The sequence below is a fragment of the Phoenix dactylifera genome, chromosome 9 (assembly GCF_051530095.1).
Source record: "Phoenix dactylifera cultivar Ajwa chromosome 9, Ajwa_hap1_PhDact_Kaust_v1.1, whole genome shotgun sequence".
In the NCBI taxonomy this organism is placed as follows: domain Eukaryota; kingdom Viridiplantae; phylum Streptophyta; class Magnoliopsida; order Arecales; family Arecaceae; genus Phoenix; species Phoenix dactylifera.
Window position 1 is genome coordinate 25,275,801 of NC_143198.1, and position 20,196 is coordinate 25,295,996.

The 20,196-nt window shown below is 46.2% G+C and overlaps 2 protein-coding genes across 2 annotated transcripts; both read left to right on the top strand.

The window, feature by feature from the left end:
- The first annotated feature begins 9,311 nt into the window (after window positions 1-9,311).
- LOC103709352 (AP-1 complex subunit mu-2) lies at window positions 9,312-15,203 on the top strand. The gene is made up of 11 exons (XM_039131736.3): window positions 9,312-9,884; window positions 10,150-10,296; window positions 10,421-10,483; window positions 10,614-10,790; window positions 10,884-10,987; window positions 13,575-13,682; window positions 13,929-14,025; window positions 14,159-14,256; window positions 14,346-14,487; window positions 14,611-14,733; window positions 14,813-15,203. The coding sequence occupies exons 1-11, from the start codon at window positions 9,756-9,758 to the stop codon at window positions 14,909-14,911; spliced, it is 1,287 nt and encodes a 428-aa protein (XP_038987664.1). The 5' UTR covers window positions 9,312-9,755; the 3' UTR covers window positions 14,912-15,203.
- Window positions 15,204-16,521: 1,318 nt separating this feature from the next.
- On the top strand, window positions 16,522-19,083 carry LOC108511391 (Pentatricopeptide repeat (PPR) superfamily protein). The gene is made up of 2 exons (XM_017843387.5): window positions 16,522-18,637; window positions 18,726-19,083. The coding sequence occupies exon 1, from the start codon at window positions 16,522-16,524 to the stop codon at window positions 18,418-18,420; it is 1,899 nt and encodes a 632-aa protein (XP_017698876.3). The 3' UTR covers window positions 18,421-18,637; window positions 18,726-19,083.
- The last annotated feature ends 1,113 nt before the right edge of the window (window positions 19,084-20,196 follow it).

Genomic DNA, 20,196 nt, shown 5'->3' on the forward strand with positions numbered 1-20,196 from the left:
GAGCCCATGGGTCCCGGATTTCGAACCGGACGCCGACACGGTGAAGACGGCGCTCGTTTGGCTCCGCCTGCCCCGACTCCCGCCGGAGTATTGGTCGACTTCGACCATCCTCCACATTGCGGCTAAGGCGGGCCGGCCGATCGCCGTGGACGAGGTCACAGAGCAACAGGGGGGCCATGGGTTTTGCCCGTGTAAAGGTGGCCATCGACACCACGGCGCCGCTGTTGCCAGGGGTGCTGATCCAAGGAATGACGAGGGTGCGCTGGCAGCCCTTCGTCTTCGAGAATGTGCCGGCGATCTGCCCCCGGTGTGGACGCATGGATCATGCGGACGCCGCCGCATGCCGTTCTCAGGCGACTGGCCGAGCTGCGGGTGACCCGACCTCGGGAACGGCGGACCCAGGAGGCGGGACAGACCGGACGCCTCCGGCCACTGAGGAGGAGAACCAAGGGCCAGTGTACGGCCCTTGGATGGTGGCGACACGGCGGAGAGTTCCACGGGTGAACCCCTCGCCGCGACCGGGGGAGACGACCGGGCTCGATAAGGGGCCCGGGCCGTCATCGACCCGAGAGCCACCCCCGGCGGTCAATCCGACTTCGCCGGCGTCACCGGCGGACACCGACGGTTGGCAGAAGCCAACGAAAGTCGCGCGCCGCCGGTCGCCGCTGGCCAGTGGGGGGGACAGGCCAGTCCCGGCCGCCCTAACAGGGGCCGCCTGGTTTCCGTTGGCTGGCAACCCGGGACCTGACTCGGTCGAACCGGGGCCAAGCCGGCGGGTCGACCCGGCTGTCTCGGTTGACCCGGCCCTCCTGCGGGCCGACCCTAGGCCCAACGGGGCGGTCGTGGATCGAGCCCAGAATCAAAAAAGGCCCAGGCCCCCAGCGGGCCTTGGCCCACATGGCGGCCCAGGCCTGTTCGTCCAAAACACTGGGCAGGCCCAGCGCGCACGGGCCCAGTGGGCTGGGCGCCGTGGCCGTGGGCCGGCCCACTTGATCGGCGCGCCAGGCGTAGGAGGCGCGCCGTCGCCTGTGGACGCGCCCTGCACCGGGTCCGCGCCTGTCACCGCGGGCGCGGCCTGCATCGGGCCCGCGCCTGCTGTAGCGGGCGCGCCCTGCACCGGGTGCGCGCCTGCTGATGCGGGTGCGCCCTGCACCGATGCGGGGGCGTCTCCTGGTTTGTGGGCCGCACCCCCTTTGGAACAGCAGGGCCTGCGGGCCCAATCTGCTATGGGGCCGCAGGCCTCGCTAGTTCCGGGCCTTGGAGCTGGTTCAGAGGCCCCGGCGACCCAGGATCTGGCTGGTGGGGGCCCACTGGACTCTGCCCAGCCAGCCTTGGGTGTGGGGGATCGGGCTGACCTGTCTCCCTTGGCCCGGGACGAGCTGACCATGGATGGGGGACCTGCGGCACCAGTGGGGCCCTTCCAGTTTACCCCACCACGCCAGGAGCTGGCGGTGGGTCTGGGGCTTTTGCAGGCCGACGGCCAGGACCACCCTATGGTGGGCGTGCCGAGCGAGTCGCGACCGTGGGATGCTTTCGTGGACCTTGGGGGTGGCCCGGATGGAGTCTTCCGCTTTGGCCCACCCCCCCCGGCTGCGGGAGTGCGGGAGGATGCCACCCCAGGTGGGTGTGTGGTGGGGGACCACCCCATCCCACACACCGAGGGGAGCATGGCTGAGGCTCCACCATTAGGAGGGGGTACGGACCACTCTTCTGCCGTGCAGCGCGTCAGGGCAGCAGTTATGGGGATTGTATCCGCAGCTAGTGGTGAGGAGGAGGGGCGAGATTACCGGGGTGCCGGGCCTGAGGATGGCCCTGCGACTCTGGGGGAGGATGAGTCTGAGGCCGATTATGTGGACTGTGACCCATGATGATACTTGCTTGGAACTGTAGGGGGGCGGCCAAGCCGTCCTTCATGTCTACTTTCAAACGTTTAGTACAAGTCCATAGTCCGGAGATCTGTTTCCTATGTGAGACCCGATTATCTGGTGATGGGCTCAGCCGTTTGAGACGACGCATGGAGAGGGATTGGGAGACCTATGCAGTCGACTCCCAGGGGCTGTCGGGGGGCATCTTGGTTTTATGGAGGCGGGGTGTGGCGACAGTCGATGTCTTCCACAACTGCTCCCAACAAGTCATTATGATCATATCACGACCCGACGTCGCTCCATGGGTACTATGTGGTGTGTATGCTAGTACGGACCACCGAGCTAGGAGAGTCCTCTGGCAGGAGATCACCAACCTGACCGCCCAGGGCATTCCGGCGGTAGCTATTGGTGATTTCAACTGTATCCAGAGTGAGGATGAGAAGCGGGGGGGGCGCGGCTTTTACGGATCGAGTGGATAGGAGAGAGTTTCGGGACTTTGTGTCGCGGAACGGCCTGGTAGACTTGGGGTTCACGGGACCACAGTTTACCTGGTGCAATAATCAGCTGGGCAGTGCTAGGGTTTGGGAGCGATTAGATAGGGCCCTTGCAACCCCTGATTGGATCCTCCGATTCCCTACAGGCCGGGTTCGCCACTTGCCTCGGATAGCCTCGGACCATTGCCCATTGCTGCTATCCACATCATCCGGCTCTACGCATCGCAGCCCCTTCCGCTTTGAGAAGGTTTGGCTGTCGTATCCCCAGTCTTGGGATGTCGTCCGCGACGCGTGGCGGGTCCCGGTGCATGGTGACGCCATGCAACGGGTCTCACGCAAACTTGAGCTGACTAAACGGCGCCTTCGCCGGTGGAATCGTGAGGTTGTGGGCAATATCTTTCGGCGATTGGAGGGGGTTGAGACTTCGATCGCTGAGTTGCAGAGGAAGGAGGACTTGGGAGGCGTGCTTCCGGAGGGCGACATGGCTGATCTCCGGGGACTCCTTGCGACTCACCACTCGCTACTACGGCAGCATGAGATTTTCTGGCGACAGAAATCTCGGGTGCAGTGGGTAAGCGAAGGTGATCGTAACACTAGGTTCTTTCATCGGTCGACGATTATTCGGAGACAGAGGAGCATGATCCACTCCTTGCGAGCTGGGTCTGGACATCGAGTGGAGGGTGAGCCTGCCATCCGGCAGGTCTTGCTCGATTTTTTCATACCAGGTGGACGGAGGATGAGGCGGCCAGTGATGGGGACCCTCCTCTGACGGTGGACGTGGGTATTGGTGATTCTGAGAGCGTACTCCTGACCTGGCCAGTGTCGGCACAGGAGGTACAGGAGGCAGTATGGGCTTTGGCCGCAGACAAGGCCCCGGGACCTGATGGTTTCCCCCCGTTCTTCTTTCGGCGGTATTGGGGTATTATCCGACCAGCGGTGGTGGAGGCTATCCAGTGTTTTTTTGCCCAGGCAGCTACGCCTGAGGACTGGAAGGCCACATTCATCACGCTAATACCTAAATGCCAAAATGCGGCCAAACCTTGTCACTTTAGGCCCATCAGCTTGTGCACAACCCTATACAAGGTTGTCGCAAGAATTATGGTAGGCAGAATGAAGCCCCTCCTGTCTGGTATCATTAGCCAGGAGCAGGGGGCCTTTGTGGCTGGCAGAAATATTTCTCATAATATTATGCTGGCCCAGGAAATGATGTGGGATCTCCGACGCGCATCGAAGCGACACAGTCTGATGGCAGTCAAGCTGGATATGGAACGGGCTTACGACAGGATCAGGTGGAGCTTTCTTCAGCAGGCGTTGGAGGCTTACGGCTTCCCCAGGCAGTGGATCGGCTGGGTTATGGGGTGTGTTCGGGGGCCAAAGTTCTCTATCTTGGTCAACGGCACACCGTCACCTTACTTTGAGTCCTCCATAGGGCTACGGCAGGGATGTCCTTTATCCCCTTACTTGTTTATTATTTGTGCTGATATCTTATCTCGGTCTTTGCAGAGAGTGTGCGCCAGCCGTGAGTTGGAGGCCTATACCCCAGCCACGGGGGCTCGCCCTATCACACATTTACTTTTTGCTGACGACTGTCTTCTTTTGGCCAGGGCACGGACTACAGAGGCTCGGGTCCTTCGCAGGGTGGTGGCGGCATACTGCGCGGCGTCCGGACAGAGAGTGAACTTCTCCAAATCCACCATCTCCTTCAGCCCCAGCACAGAGAGCGGAGTCAGACAGGAGATCAGAGGGATCCTCCAGATACCGGAGCAGGAGGGGATGCTTACCTACCTAGGCGTGCCTATCACTGGCCGGCGACTGCGGGTGGCAGAGTGCTCCGGGTTGGTACAGCGAGTCCAGAGCAGGCTGGAGGGATGGAGGGCGTCCTCATTATCCATGATGGGGAGAGTGACACTGGTCAGGGCAGTGCTGGGATCTCTACCGGTTTACCTCATGGCCAACACAGTGGTTCCCAAGACGATCCTGTTAAGGATCGAGCGCCTTCTTAGGGATTTCCTGTGGGGGTCATATGGTGGAGGTCACGGAGTGCACCTGGTTGCCTGGGAGCAGGTCTGCCGCCCCACTAGTGAGGGCGGTCTGGGAGTGCAGTCCCTTATTGAGAGGCGCGAGGCTTTCATTGCCCGGCATGCGGCTCGGTTCATCTTAGAGCCACATGGCCTCTGGAGTCAGGTGATGGCAGCTAGATATGGCCGAGGGGTTTCAGGGGTGGCACAGCGGGGCCGCCGAGCATCCTTCATGTGGCGTGAGATCGGGAGGCACCTGCCGTCAGTATCGGCACACATCAGGGTTCTGATTGGCGACGGCCGGAGTATTGAGGTGGCTAGCGACTCATGGGTGGACTCCTTGGCCCTGAGCCGCTGGCCAACTATGTTTGACACAGAGGCAGTTGAGGGATTACGGGTGTGCGATCTCTTTGTACCAGGAGGGGCAGTATGGGATGAGGCCAGACTCAGGCTATTGTTCGGGGTACACCTAGCTGCGAGGATCCGATCCCTCCCATTACCAGGATGTGGGGGGCCAGACGTCAGGGTGTGGGGCACCTCGAGCCAGGCCAGTGTCAGGTTGAGAGACATCACGCGCGCCATTCAGTCAGGGTATGAGCCGGGGCCGGACTGCACCTGGATTTGGAGGTCCGGACTTCATTCGAGGGTTGCTCTCTTTCTATGGAAGGTGTTCTGGAACCGACTTCCTACGAGAGCAGAGCTGAGCAGGCGAGGTTGGGGGGTCCCTGCTGAGTGCGGGACGTGCGGAGTTGAGGAGTCAGCGGACCATGTGCTCTTCCAGTGCACATGGGCGCGGACGACATGGCAGTGGGCTGGGACCCCGCGGGGGGCCCGGAGTGAGCGGCTACAGTTTCTCAGGGTGACACGGCAGTGGTTAGCCAGTTCACGGACCCGTGAGGAGGGCATTAGAGCTACTTGCACAGCGCTTCAGATCTGGCTGGCAAGGAATGCCCGCACTCTCGGTGAGCGCAGGGTGTCACCGAGGTTTGTGGCAGAGCTTGCTAGAGCACAGGCCTTGGAGATCAGACCTGGCCTCTCTACAGATAGACCTTTGACAGCTCGGGACACCTGGGGTTCCCCCCTGCCTCGGCAGCTTCCCAGTTGGTGTTTTTCACCTGGGAGCCCCCACCCCTGAGCTTCCTCAAGGTCAACTTCGATGGGTCGGTTCTGGATGGCGGCATGCGGGGCGGTGCAGGCTTTGTCATACGGGGCCCACACTCCAGGGTAGTGGCCGCAGGTGGGTGTCAGTTGTTCGATACATCGGTGCCTGGAGCAGAGTTGCATGCCGCCTGGGCAGGCCTTCGACATGCGAGGGCAGTACTGCGGGCCAGCTCGATTATTTTGGAGGGGGACTCGGTCACTGTTGTCCGATGGATACAGAGGGGATTGGGGGGTGAGACCATAGACCACCCCTTGATTCGCGATATTGTGATGATGAGTCAGGGAGGGGCCACTTTGGCCAAACATGTATTCAGGGAGGCCAATGGGGCAGCCGATTGGGTGGCTGGCCATGTGGCCCACCACTCGGGGTATGCCCTCTGGGCAGGGGAGGCGGAGTTGCCATTGGCACTCCGTGAGGTCTTGTATTTTGACTTTATTGGGTGTATTCGTACCCGCACTGTATGAAGCACCCGTTTTCAGCACAAAAAAAAAAGAGTTGGGCAACGGGCCGTGCCGGGCCGGCCCGGCCCAGGCCCACCGGGCCCGAGGTCTAAACGGGCCGTGCCCGGCCCGGCCCGTTCAGCACGGAACGGCAACGGGCCGTGCCTGGCACGGCCCGCAACGGGCGCAAACGGGCCGTGCCAGGCACGGCCCGTCTGGTGAGGGGGGGAGAAAAATAGCCGTTTCCAACGGCTATTTTGGGAAAAATTCCAATTTTACCCCTCCCAACAGTCCAAAAACGGCTAAATTGAGGGGTATTTTGGGAAAAAATTTTTTGGGCTTCTATAAATAGCCCTTTCCTCCCTCATTCTTACCACACCAAACCAACTATTCTCTCCTTCTCTACTACTATTATTTCTCTCTTCTAAAGTGCTCTTCTAGCAATTTAATTTTTAGTTTGCATTTAACAAGTGTTCAAGTGCTACACAAGAGGAGGTTCCTGTTGAGAAGAGAAGGTCACTCCTGTTGAGAGCACAAGAGGAAGCTCAGAATCTCGGCTCTGCCTCTGCCCTCCGACCCTCTACTCAATTCCTCCTTGTGGTTAGTTTTTATTTTTTGAATTCATCAATTTAGATATGTCATCTTTTGAGGAAAGTCAGTTTGGCATTCCTCCTGTTTCTGAGGGAGAAGAAACTAATCCCCAACCCCATGTTCCTAGTTCCTCTAGAACTAGTGAACCGAGTGAAGATCAAACCTCTTCTCGTAAGAGAACTAGTGCTGTATGGAATGAATTTGATAGAGTTATGGTTGATGGAGTCTGGAAAGCTAAATGTAAAAAATGTGCCAAACTTTATAGTTGTAGTAGTAGTGGGGGAACAGGGCATTTAAAAAGACATCAAGAGAGTCATAGGATGCATGATTCTCATGCTCAAACTCAAAGTACCCTTAATATACAAGGGGGATTACTTGTAGGTAATTTTGCATATAATCATGAAAATCAAAGAAAAGCACTTGTAAAATGGATAGTTAAGGATGAATTACCTTTTAGTTTATGTGAATCTTTTAATTTTGAAGAATATGTTCAATTAAACCTACAACCTGCTTACAAAAGAACTAGTAGGCGTACATTTAGAAGAGTAGCTATGACTAACTTTTTAGCAATGAAACAAAGTTTAATTGAAACACTTTCTACTTTAAATGTAAAAATTTCATTAACTTCTGATATTTGGTCAGCATCTGTAGGTAGTAATTGTTTTATTGCCATTACTGCTCATTATATTGATAATGATTGGCAATTAAATAAACGTATTCTTACTTTTCGTACTTTTGATTTTCCACATTCTGGGCAACAAATTTCAAATATCATTTATCAAACTGCATGTTCATATAATATTAATGATAAAATTATGTCTATTACTTTTGATAATGCATCTAATAATAATTCTGCTGTTGCATTATTAAAAGACTCATTGCATCCCATGTTAGATGGAAATTTATTGCATATTAGATGTGCATGTCATATCTTAAATCTTTCTGTTCAAGCTGGCATGGGCATGATTCAAGATGTGATTGGTAAAATTAGAAATGCAGTTTCTTTTATTCATGCTTCAAGATCAAGACTTTAAGAATTTAAGGAACTATGTATAAATCATGGTAAACGTTTTAAAAAATTTAAACTTGATGTAATTACTCGTTGGAACTCAACATATAGCATGATACATGATGCATACCCATATAAAAACTTATTAAGTGCATATATTAATGATCGTGGATTAGGCTTTACATTGACTGAAACTGATTGGAATAAAGGAAAAATTTTGGAAGATTTTTTGCTTAGTTTTTATAATGCTACCAATGTTCTTTCTGGTATTTATTATCCAACTTCATGTTCATTTTTACAACAAGCATATATAATTAGTCAAAAATTTGCAGAACATAGATATGATGATGTTTTAATGCCTATTATTGACCTAATGGAATCTAAATGGAATGAGTATTGGGACAAGATATGTCCTATGTATAACTTAGCTGCTGTATTTGATCCTAGAGTTAAATTGAATGGCGTGCTAATTTTACTTGATGCATACTGTGAAAATATGATTAAAGATCCTGAACCTGCTAAAAATGAAGTAAAACAACTTCTTTATGATATTTATGCTATATATGATGAAAAAATTCGTGGATCTAGAACACAAATACAAACCTCTATTTCTTCTTCTAGTAGTTCTCGTTCGTCATCTATTTTTTCATTCATTGCACAGAGAAGACACACACATGCTTCAAGTTTATCTTCATCTTCTTCATCTTTAAGTAGTGAATTAGAATTTTATTTACGAAATGATCTTCAGTCTGCATATGATGAAAATCAAATAGAGAATCTAGATGTATTATCTTGGTGGAAGAGTGTTAGAAATCAATATCCTGTTATGTCTGCAATTGCACGCGATATTTTAGCTGTGCCGATGTCCACGGTAGCATCGGAATCCGCTTTTAGTGCAGGTCGGCGTGTTCTTGACGAAAAGAGAAGTAGGATGACGGGCGAAACGGTGGAGATGCTTCTCTGCTTCAAAGATTGGTTGGATGCTGAGGCAAGACTTCAAGATAAAGGTGGACATAATACAACATCCTCTGATAATGATGATACAAACACTACTGAAGACTGAAGAGTGAATACTGATTCACTGAATCACTGATGATTAGTAAGATTTCTTAATTTTTTATAATTGTACATTTTTATTGTATTCTGGAGGTCAGACCAAGGTCCAAACCTCGGCCCTTTCTTATTGTATTCTGGAGGTCAGACCAAGGTCCAAACCTCCCTTCATGTACCATTTTGATTTAAATTAATAAACTGGTAGGGGTCTATGCCAAACCCCCCACCATTAAGGTGGCTTTATATTCATAAATCCTTAGTTTTCAATATTTATTAATTTATTAAAAAAATTTATGAAGCATTAATTTTTATCGGGCCGGGCCGGGCCCAGGCCCGGACCGTGCCAGGCCCGCGGGCCAGCCCGGCCCAGGCCCTTATGGGCCGGGCCGGGCTGGCCCGCGGGCCGTGCCGTGCTTGGCCCGCGGGCCTAGAGCGGGCCGTGCCGGCCCAGGCCCGAAGCAGGCCGTGCCGGGCTCGGCCCGCGGGCCAGTAACCTGTGACCCAGCACGGCCCCCTTAAATGGGCCGTGCCAGGCACGACCCGGCACTGTAGCTATCGGGCCGTGCCAGGCACGGCCCGCTTCGTGCCGGGCCGTGGGCGGCCCGGCCCAGTGCCCAACTCTATCTATCATGTGCATGATCATATTTCTTAGGTTTTCACTTGTTCCTCTGATTGGAATTCCAGATCAGAGGCCACCGCGTTCGTCCGATGGACCCCACCAGCTTACGGTGGACCGCTTTTCACAGCGAGGCTGCGGGCGCGTTGAGCTCCTCCGATTCGCATCTCGGCCTCCTGCTAGAGAGCGAGACGGGTAGGAAAAACGCTCTCGGACATCCTATTCCCCCCTGAGATCCGAGCTCTCACCTCAACGAAAACCCAATCTCTCTCCACCTTCTTCTTTCGATTGCTTCGCTCCCTCGTTGTTAGGAGAAGATCCAATCCCTGCCTCCCTTCCTCCTCGTCATTTGAGAAGTAGAAGAAGCGAGGAGGGTGGGCTGGGCGAAGAAGAACAAGTATTTTGAGGTCTATTGTGGAGAGATCTGTGGGCATGGCGAGCGAGACCCAAGAAGCGAGATTGGGATCCCCCTCCCCGACCAGGATCTGATCCACAGAGCCCTAATTCATGGCGGGCGCCGTCTCGGCGCTGTTCCTCCTTGACATCAAGGGCCGGGTCCTTGTGTGGCGGGACTACCGCGGCGACGTCTCCGCCCTCCAGGCCGAGCGCTTCTTCACCAAACTCATCGAGAAAGAGGTACTCTCATCTAATCTAATCTCTCTCTCTCTCTCTCTCTCTCTCTCTCTCTCTCTCTCTCTCTATTTGGGATCCGATCCGATCCCCCATTTTTGTTTGGCTGGTTTTATTTACCGGGAGGTTTTATATTAGGTTTTGGCCCCTCTCTCTGACGAGTAGCTTTAGATTGATTTTATATTTAGATTGGTTTAGTCTAGACAGAGTAAGAAATGGTTTTCTATTTTTGTATAGTCGGATTACTGTTGGTTTGGATTCGTGATGGCAGGCGGATCCAGAGTCTCACTCTCCTGTGGTGTTGGATAATGGAGTAACATACATGTTCATACAGCACAACAACGTGTTCCTGATGACGGCAGCGAGGCAGAACTGCAATGCCGCCAGCATTCTTCTGTTTCTGCACCGTGTCGTCGATGTGAGTAACCCCTGTGATTATATTGATACATCAGCTGCTGTTTCCATGAAAATACAAATGGAAGGAAGTAGATGGGGCCTGTTTTGCTTTGAAGTCCTTCAATGATTTATGTGGTTGGGAACAGGTCTTTAAACATTATTTCGAAGAGTTGGAGGAGGAATCTTTGAGAGATAATTTTGTTGTTGTGGTAAGTAGACAAATTTTGGAACTTTGTGTTAGTTCCCAGTCTTGAACCTTAATACATAAAAAATGTTATAGAAGAAAAAAAATATTTTTTTTGAAAAACGATTCAATTATGCTTTGTGTGATTTCTGCAGTACGAGTTACTTGATGAAATGATGGACTTTGGATACCCACAATACACAGAAGCTAAGATTCTTAGTGAATTTATAAAGACAGATGCATACAGGATGGAAGTTACACAGAGGCCTCCGATGGCTGTTACGAATGCAGTGTCTTGGCGTAGTGAAGGGATACGGTACAAGAAAAATGAAGTAGGTTGTTTCCTACCTGTTTTTGGTATAGTGAATTATATTAATGATTAGATGCATGGTACCCTGTAAAGACATGAATTCTTGTTCTCTCAGGTGTTCTTGGATGTGGTAGAAAGTGTAAATATTCTTGTAAACAGCAATGGACAAATTATTCGTTCAGATGTAGTTGGGGCATTGAAAATGAGAACATACTTGAGGTGCAAAGCTTTTCACTTTCCCTCTTCCATGTTAATCCACTCATTTACCAACTGTGGAATAGTTTGCCCACCATTTTACAGCATTTTATTTCTAAGTCTACCTTTTCGTACCTCATATTATCCTTCTCTAACTAAAGCTGACAACTGTTGTTTATGCTGCTGTTAATATTTAGTAGCATGGAATCAAAATCCATGTCCTTGTATGAACTGTAGGGTTCTCTTTTTTTCTTTTTTTCTTTTTAAGAAATGATCTGTAGGAAGTTATGCAACTATCATATACTGCATTGAAAGATAATCTTTCCATGTAGGACTAATCAAGGATTGAAGAAAAAAAGGAAAAAAAAGAATGAGAACCTCTTAGGATGTGTATCTACAAGTAATCATAAATGGACAATATAGAAATTCAAAAACTGTAAAACCTTAAAATACTATATGCTAATCTATCAAACCATTATAGTCAGAAACCCAGTAGAGTTGAAAGTCAGTACTAATGGCCTTTAAATGGTCTCCAATTTCTTCTAAGTTGAATTCTACATGGAGATGAGTGAGTCAAGTAAAAGTTAGAACTGCCTTTTTGTTGGCATTACCTCTTCACTGAACTCAGGTGGCAATTTTGATTCATAGATGATTGCCCTGTTTGGCAATTGTTCTTTAGTTACCCATAAACTAGTCATTTTTCTTTAATATTTTGGGTAATTATCAACATGTTTCCAAATTATCAGTTTACTAGGATAGCCCTTTTCATCAATCACGTTTTTCGTTTTCTTTTTTCAATTGCGAACTCATACATTCTTCATCTTGAAAAGATGATGGTTTCATGTTAATGTTATGGATTGAAGGATGAGGAATTATGAATAATGACAACTTGTTTACCTTTCAATTAACTTTCTATCGACATGTTCTATTCTTGATAAAACTATTTTAGAAAATTACAGTCATATATTTCATGAGACATTCATTATTATTTGCCTATCCACTTTCTGAATGAGATGGCTTAATTTTTTGGTTTTCATAGCTGTTTTGTGTCCCAGGTAAATAGAACCAGAAGTTCCAGATGAAGCTATCCAATCAAAAATATGCTTAGTAAATAGATAAAAGAAAGAAATACGGAAAACCATAAGATATTTCTCATTCTTATTTGCCTATCAGTTCTGATTGAGACGGGTTAGTCTTTAATTTTTCATATCCGTTTTGCCTGCCTGGGTAATTGGCATCAGAAGTCCCAGCTGAATCTAACCAATTGAAATATGCATAATAAATAGATAATGGAAAAAATACAGAAAAAAACATGAAATATTTGGTCTCCGATATTTCATATGCTGTGTAATTGCAACACAGTAAACTGTAAATATCACTGGCACATCTGGTGAGTTTATCAAATTCAATGTATGTTTTCTATGGTCGAATTGGTTTAATCTAGCTGTTAGCAGTAGTTCTTAAATGTTCAAGCTGGTTCCCAAGAGTCGAACAAATGGGTTTTGAGATGAGGAATATGGGTTGCAATCCAAACATTCTGAAGAAACTCATGCTGGAGATTTTTGTCCAAAAAAAGGCATAGAGGGGATTAGGGCTGCAAGTGGATTGGATTGACTCGTTTTCGATCTGGAACCAATCCAACATTAACCCGGTCCAACTCAAACACTGCAGTTATTTCAAATAGGCTTAGGTTCAAAAACATGATCCATTTGGAATATGGATTGGATTTGGATCACTAAATTTCCAATCTGAATCCAAACTGACCCAAACCAGTCCCAAATTAGTATTATATATACTTTAGATTCCTCCTTGAATATAAGAAATTAGTTTTCTTTTTGTCATATAGTTAGTCAATAATATGTGCTGTTAATTATAACTGTAAATAGTTATCAACGAAATCTTAAATAGAATATGTCCGATAATGTCTACATGTTGCATACTACTATTTTATTGTATAAGATGTTTATGATATGATGAGGTAATCAATTTATATATGTTTATTATGGTTTATGTTAGGATTAATATTAACCCAATTTGACCTGAAAAATCTGATGGACTGATAAAATTAATATTATATGATGTGATCCAACCATAATGGAATTGGATTAGGTTTGAGTTCAATCTTTTGACCTGTGTTCAAATATAGACTGGATTTGGGTTGTGCCTATCCTTGATCCAACCCTACCCGCTTGCAGCTCTAGAGGGCATGAAACTTGGAATCTATTCTCTGTTCGCCATGAATGTTTTGGACTAAGTGAGTGAACAATCAAATAATTTGATTAAGAGAGGTTACTAATATCAAGCAGGCTTGATTCAGTTGTGTGATTTTATTTCTTAAGAAAGATTCACATGTTGGACATGAGCATGCTTCATCATGGTACTTATTTCATGAGGATTTCCTGCATGTAAAGTCTTAAAATCTCTTAAGTTTGTTAACTCTTTTCTCAATGTACCTAGTTTAGAAATTTATGCTCATTATTGTCAAGGCAAATGACTGCATCAGCAATCAGATACTTATCTCTCTTGGAGTATTTGCTAGCATAATTAGCATTCTGCCTCACAAACATCATATACATCAGATCTCATAATTGCTGATGCATTTTTGATGCAGTGGAATGCCTGAGTGTAAACTTGGGCTAAACGACAGGGTACTTTTGGAAGCTCAAGGTCGAGCAACAAAGGGGAAAGCCATAGATCTGGATGATATCAAGTTTCATCAGTATGTGGATCTGTGTTCTGTCTATTTGTATTGTAATTACCCTAGTTGTGTGTCCCACCAAGATTCATGTTCTAAATGGATTATTTTTATTTTTTTTTATTTTTTGAGAATATGGTGGTTATCCACCACCATTCAAGTTCAAACCTGAGACCTTTCGTTTGGGGAGATAGGTGCCAACCAGCTGAGCTACCAGCTGTTGGCTAATCTAAATGCAATTTGGAGTCTAACAGTTAGCTTGCTTTGAAGGTGTGTGCGTTTGGCTCGATTTGAGAATGACAGGACTATATCCTTTGTACCACCAGATGGGTCTTTTGATCTGATGACGTACAGACTGAGTACTCAGGTTTATCTTGTGCTTTTTGCTTTTGTACGAAATATATTTACAAAGGTCAGAGCTTTTGTTATGGAATTTTCCGCCTCCTGCTATTATCTTACATTTATTTTTCTTGCACCACTTGTTGATGCTTGTTCTTTAGGTAAAACCTTTGATTTGGGTAGACGCTCAAATTGAGAGGCATTCGAGAAGTCGTATAGAGATCATGGTAAAGGCAAGAAGTCAATTCAAGGAACGAAGGTGAGCTTTTACTTTTTGTTAATGATTTGCAGCACCTCTCTGTCCATATTATTTAAGAGTTAATATTTTCATTTCTTTCCTGTATACAGCACTGCAACAAACGTGGAAATTGAGTTTCCTGTGCCTTCAGATGCCATCAATCCTAACGTGCGGACTTCCATGGGTTCTGCTGCATATGCACCTGAAAATGACGCATTGGTTTGGAAAATAAAATCTTTTCCTGGTAACAAGGTATGAGGAAAAACTTCTTCAATCAAAACCATCTAGTTGCATTTCAAAAGGATGGCTCCAGTCTTTCTGCATTTTTTTCCTTTTATTTCTGCATATTGAACTGTTCTAAAACCACTTGTTCAGGAGTATATGTTGAGGGCGGAATTTAGTCTTCCTAGTATTACTGCAGAAGAGGCGACACCTGAGAAAAAAGCTCCTATACGTGTGAAGTTCGAAATTCCATATTTTACTGTATCTGGAATACAGGTATGCTGATTCTTGTAATTCTAAGTTCTAACAGAATTAATACTTCATCATTATACTTATAAAATTACATATTTCATAGGTCCGGTACTTGAAGATCATTGAGAAGAGTGGATACCAGGCCCTTCCATGGGTGCGATATATCACAATGGCCGGCGAGTATGAACTGAGACTTATCTAGTTTAGTTTTGAATTCTCCTCTGTTGATCCAATACCAGATACATGGTTTGAGGATTTCAGAGTACAACTTCTCGTTTTAGAGGGGCTTGCAAGGACTCATCAATTCATCCTTGGTGTGTGCACTATAAAGCTCAACCAAGCAGCATTTCTCAACTTCTTTGTTATCTTGTGATACATAGACATTTTGCAAGGGCATGATTCTTATCCAAAGAGATTATTTGTGCAATTTTTTAGATAATCCTGATTTTGTGAAGTACTTGGATGATTTTAACAAAAAAAATATCCTTGGATGATGGCCTCTGTTCTCTGATGTTTATCATGAATCAGTCACAGAACATATGCTGGAATTCTATATCTGATATTTCTTTGGTTAATTAAATATATCCTCTCATGCATTAATATGAATAATACATGCTCGACCTAGGTCACATAAGTATTGCTACGTAACCTACTTGATTGTAGCCATTTTATGGCTTTCTTATAGGCCAGGAATAGAAAGCTCTATTGAAATATTATCTTGTTGTTTGATTAACTTTCCAAAATCTAAGACTGCGTGGCCTTCTGATCTTTTGCTCAAATCGTGCAACCCATGCAATCTCCACTTTAGTTCTTAACATGAAGTAGAGAAATAAGACATGATGTGAAGCATATAGTAGTTTTTAGTTTAAGAAATCATATATTGGTACCTTGTAGGAGGAGATGAAATATTTTCTGGCCTCCTTACTTTCAATTCTCTTGAAAACTTGAACCATTAACAAATAAAAAGTATTGATGGAGGCATGAAGCAAAGTTGTGCTGGATTTTAAGCTTTTGGCATCATATATAGTATATAATGGAAGATATTTCTAATGAGATGGGGAATCATGGTGCTCCATATCTGCTCCCAATTTTTGATGGTGCGAAATGAACTTTTGACGGTAGATTGAAGGCTCCAATCTCTGCATGAAAATTTAAAAACATACTAAATCATACAATTCTCTAGGATGATTATTTTAACAACTATAATTATAATATTTATTTTCACATATCACTGTATTTCTCTTTTACGTGTATTGCTCGTATCGGAGGAAAAAAAAAGTTTTTTTGCATGAATATCCTCCTAAATATCAAATTTTGCATGAATACCCTCCAAAATTGATATTTGCATGTATACTTTCGTAAAACACTCGTTTTGTTTCTTTATTCTTTTTTATTTTTGTTTTGGCATATGTACCAACGCCATCTAATGCCGTTAAAAAAATAACGGTTTCTAAATTAAAATGACTAAAGTATTCTTAATGGGTAGATGTGTAAAAATATATATTTATAAGATGATCACGATGGAGAACAAAAAAGTAATTTTAATTTTTTTAATTAAAATAATATATGGTTTTTATTAACGATGTTAGAAAAATCGTTATATTAGGAGTGTTTGTGAAAAAATAGTATTTTATGAGGATGCAGAAATAAATATAAATTTTAAAAAAATATTTATATAAATTTAAATTTTTGGAAGAAGAAGAAGAAACAAGGAAGACGCATGCGTTGAGTTTAACGTGCCGTTACATTGTCGCAAGCTACATCTCCTTTTTCCCATCTTCCTTCCCCGCCGCGTTCTGCGGCCTCTCCGCGATGTACCGGAAATCCATCGTAAGTGTATCGAAGCCCACCTCCACTTCCAAAGCCTCCTTCCATGGGAATGGGCGTGGTTCAATGCTTCTCCTCACCTCCTTTTGCTCTTCCTTCCAAACCCTTGCAATCCCCCATTCTCCTCCTCCTCCTCCTCCTCCACTGTCACCCATCTCCAACTCCCTCCCCTCGCTCCTCCCCCTCTCCCTCAACCCTTCCAACACCACCGTCGACCTCATCTGCTCTCGTCTCAAGCATCGCCACCACCAACCCATCCCCCCTCCTCTCCATTTAAAACAAGAAGCCCACCTCCTCCCTTATCTCGGTCCCCAAGAAATCTCTCGCGTCCTCCTCCGCTCCCAGTCTCTCCCCCTCCCCTCCCTCCACTTCTTCCGATGGGCTCAATCCCATCTCACCCCGCCGCCCGCCTCCGACAGCTACTGCATCCTCGTCCACATCCTCACCTGGTCCTGCCGCTTCTCCCACGCCCTCGAAATCCTCGCCCAGCTCCTCCAAACCCACCCCCACCTCGACGCCTTCCAAGCCGTCGTCGCCGCCTCCGCCGCCGGATGCAACTGGGACCCCGCCGTCTTCGGCATGCTCGTCAAGGTCCAGGTCAAGCTGGGCAGAATCGTCGACGCCCTCGACACCTGCCGCCGGGCCGTCGACCTCGGCTTCGCCCCCGACGCCAATGCCTTCAACTGCCTCCTAAACTCCCTGGTGAGAGCCAACCGCCTTGGACACTGCTGGGAGGTCTATGGGGAGATGAGGAGGATCGGAGTCTCCCCCAACTCCTACACGTTCAATATTCTCATCCATGCGCTGTGCCGCGGCGAGGAGGACGCTGGCAAAGCGAAGGAGTTCTTGGAGGAGATGGAGTTGGAAGGGTTCGATCCTGATGTGGTCACCTACAATACTCTGATCGACGGGTACTGCAGGAGGGGCAGATTGGACGAGGCCTTCTATCTGTTCCGGATCATGCACCGCAGAGCGGTCGAGCCTGATTTGGTCTCCTACACGGTTCTGATGAATGGGCTGTGCAGAGATAGGAGGGTGGTCGAGGCACACCAGCTGTTCAACAGAATGCTTCAGAGAGGTTTGAGCCCGGATGGCTGCTCGTACAGTGTTCTTATCCATGGTTACTGTAAAGAAGGTCAAACGAGGGAGACGAGGTCGCTGCTGCAAGAGATGATTTCGGAAGGTTTGATGCCGGATAGCTTCACCTGCAGAGCAATCGTGGAAGGGCATGTGAAGTGTGGGAGATTGCTTCCTTGTCTAAACTTAATTGCGCAGCTCAGGAAGCTTGGGGTTGCTATCTCATTTGGTATGTATAAATGCCTTTTCGAAGCGCTGTGCATGGAGAAGAGGCCGAATGCGGCGAGAAGTCTGTTGAGTTGGATGCTAGATGATGGGCATGAGCCCACTCTGGAGATCTATAACCTGCTTATCGATTCCTTTTGCAATTGTGATGGTGTATCAGAGGTTTTTGATTTAAAGAATGAAATGATCGACAGATGTATCAGGCCTGATCGGGAGACGTATCGGATCCTTGTAAGCTGCCTTTGTAGATTAGGTAGAATTTTGGAGGGTGAATGCTTGGTGATGGGGATGATTGAGTTTGGTCTCAGGCCAGATTCTGCTATATGTGCTGCCTTAGTTTGTGGGTGCTGCAGGGAGAGAGATTTTATTAAAGCAGAATCACTTCTGAAGTACTTTGCAGAAAGGTTTCAGATTTATGACAGCAAAAGTTACAATGCTCTAATCAGGCTATACTGTGAGGAGAAGCACATGACTGAGACATTGGAGCTGCAGGATAGGATGGTTAAACTGGGTTTCGTGCCGAATAGTGAGACATGCAAGTCTTTGATCTATGGATTGTCAAGAAGTCATAGTTGTGGATAAGTTGTGGGGTTAGAATTTCAACTTGATCAGTCATATACCTGAAGAAAGAAAATTTCAGATGCCCATAGAAGAACATGTACATCAGAATTGTCGGAAAATACTCTTTTCTCATTGTTCGGGATGGGAACCAAAGAGGGCTCCACTTCTGAATTTTTGCTGACAAAGAAAATGGTATGCATCCGTCTACACCATTAAAGTGGTCAGAATCAACAGTTAGGTAATACTTGATTGATAAATTTATTCAGTGATTAGATATTTTGTTTATTGATAATAAGGAACACAAAGAGATTTTATTGGTTCATCAGGAGGTGGCGGCCTTGCGGTCCAATAAGTGAAGAACCTTGGAGCATTGTCTCCATACATCTGCGGACTGACCTGTGTAAGAAGGCAAAAAAGAAACAATTGGTAGTTATTGGTACCATATGGGATAAGAAAGTTACTGATGAATTTGAAGAAACCTCAATGAAACAGGCTCCTCGCTCAAAAGGAAGATATTTGAATTTACATTTTTAATGACTCAACTAAAAGTTGAAATCTGCATGAAGCTATCAAGCTATTTGAATACATGTATGCCTTCTTTTGTATATATCAAGTTCTATTATCCTCACATCAAAAGCACCCCTCCCTCCAACTTTAAACCCACACACAAGAAAAAAAAGAAAAGAGAAGAAAAAAAAGAGACAACTAGCAGTTTCAGTGACAATTATAGTGTAAAGGTTTAAAGAAGCAACCAAATGCTTTTTTTCTTAAATTGAGAATTGTGACCGAAGTAGTTGCTTTTATTTGTAGTTATGTGACATAAATGATGGAACTGTTAGTCCTGAATATGAAATTTCATTCATGAAAAATAGAAGCTGTTTCAGCAAGACCTTTTAAGTTGTAATACACTGAAATTTACTGAAATCCTTCATCTGATCTATAGTTCTGTTTCTCTGGTTTGGCCTCTGGACCTTGTTCCCTCTTTTTCATCAACTCAATGAATTTGATAGTGATAATTGTTTGCCTATGTGTATGGATGAATACTTGCAAGAATAAAACTCAAGGAGAGTCATGAAAACAAATTAAAATTAAATTAGATCTATAGTTTTGCACCTGCCATCCGGCTTCGATGGCGTTGAGATCATCGCCAAAGGATCCAGAGATGACCCATGTCTGTGCTAAGCTGAACTCAGTTGGGCTGGTTACCCTAGGTGCCCACACATTTAAGCTTGCTGTTGCACCATATTATCGATCTCCTACAGCATACCCAACTGCATGCTGTAACCAATTGCCAATTTATAAACAGAGTGCAGTTATATAAGGAAAAATTCATTCGACTTGAAATGCAGAGAAGTTTCTGAAGGAAGAGAATTGGTCGATCTGGAACTTAAGTACATCTGAAAAAAAAAGAAAAAAAAAAGATAACAATGGTTAGCCCTTAGATTATCTTTCTTTTATATGTGAAAAATTGTGTAAGTGAGCAGCATTCTCTGATTCCATCTCTTAGATATAGTTAGAACTTCCAATGAAAACAGTATTGGAGGTTACTTTCACGCTATAGAGATGGTATCCCTTACGTTAGACAATGTTCAATTTTCATTATAGAAAAGATGAAGGGGCTTAGCTAATTTTTAGTCATGGTTAGAGAGAGGAATATCACCATCTGGCAACAAAGGCCATGGTTAAAGCGAGGAATATCAGATAATTCAGTGAAACCATCCGGATGAATGGGCCTAGCTGATTTTTAGTCATTCGAATTTTTATTTGACCTAAATTGTGTTGGGTGCCAAATGATGC

Coding starts and splice junctions, on each gene's coding strand:
- LOC103709352 (XM_039131736.3), top strand. CDS start 9,756: ATGGCGGGCGCCGTCTCGGCGCTGTTCCTCCTTGACATCAAGGGCCGG. Junction 10,297..10,420: donor TTCTGCACCGTGTCGTCGAT/GTGAGTAACCCC, acceptor GGTTGGGAACAG/GTCTTTAAACATTATTTCGA. Junction 14,257..14,345: donor AGTCAATTCAAGGAACGAAG/GTGAGCTTTTAC, acceptor TCCTGTATACAG/CACTGCAACAAACGTGGAAA.
- LOC108511391 (XM_017843387.5), top strand. CDS start 16,522: ATGTACCGGAAATCCATCGTAAGTGTATCGAAGCCCACCTCCACTTCC.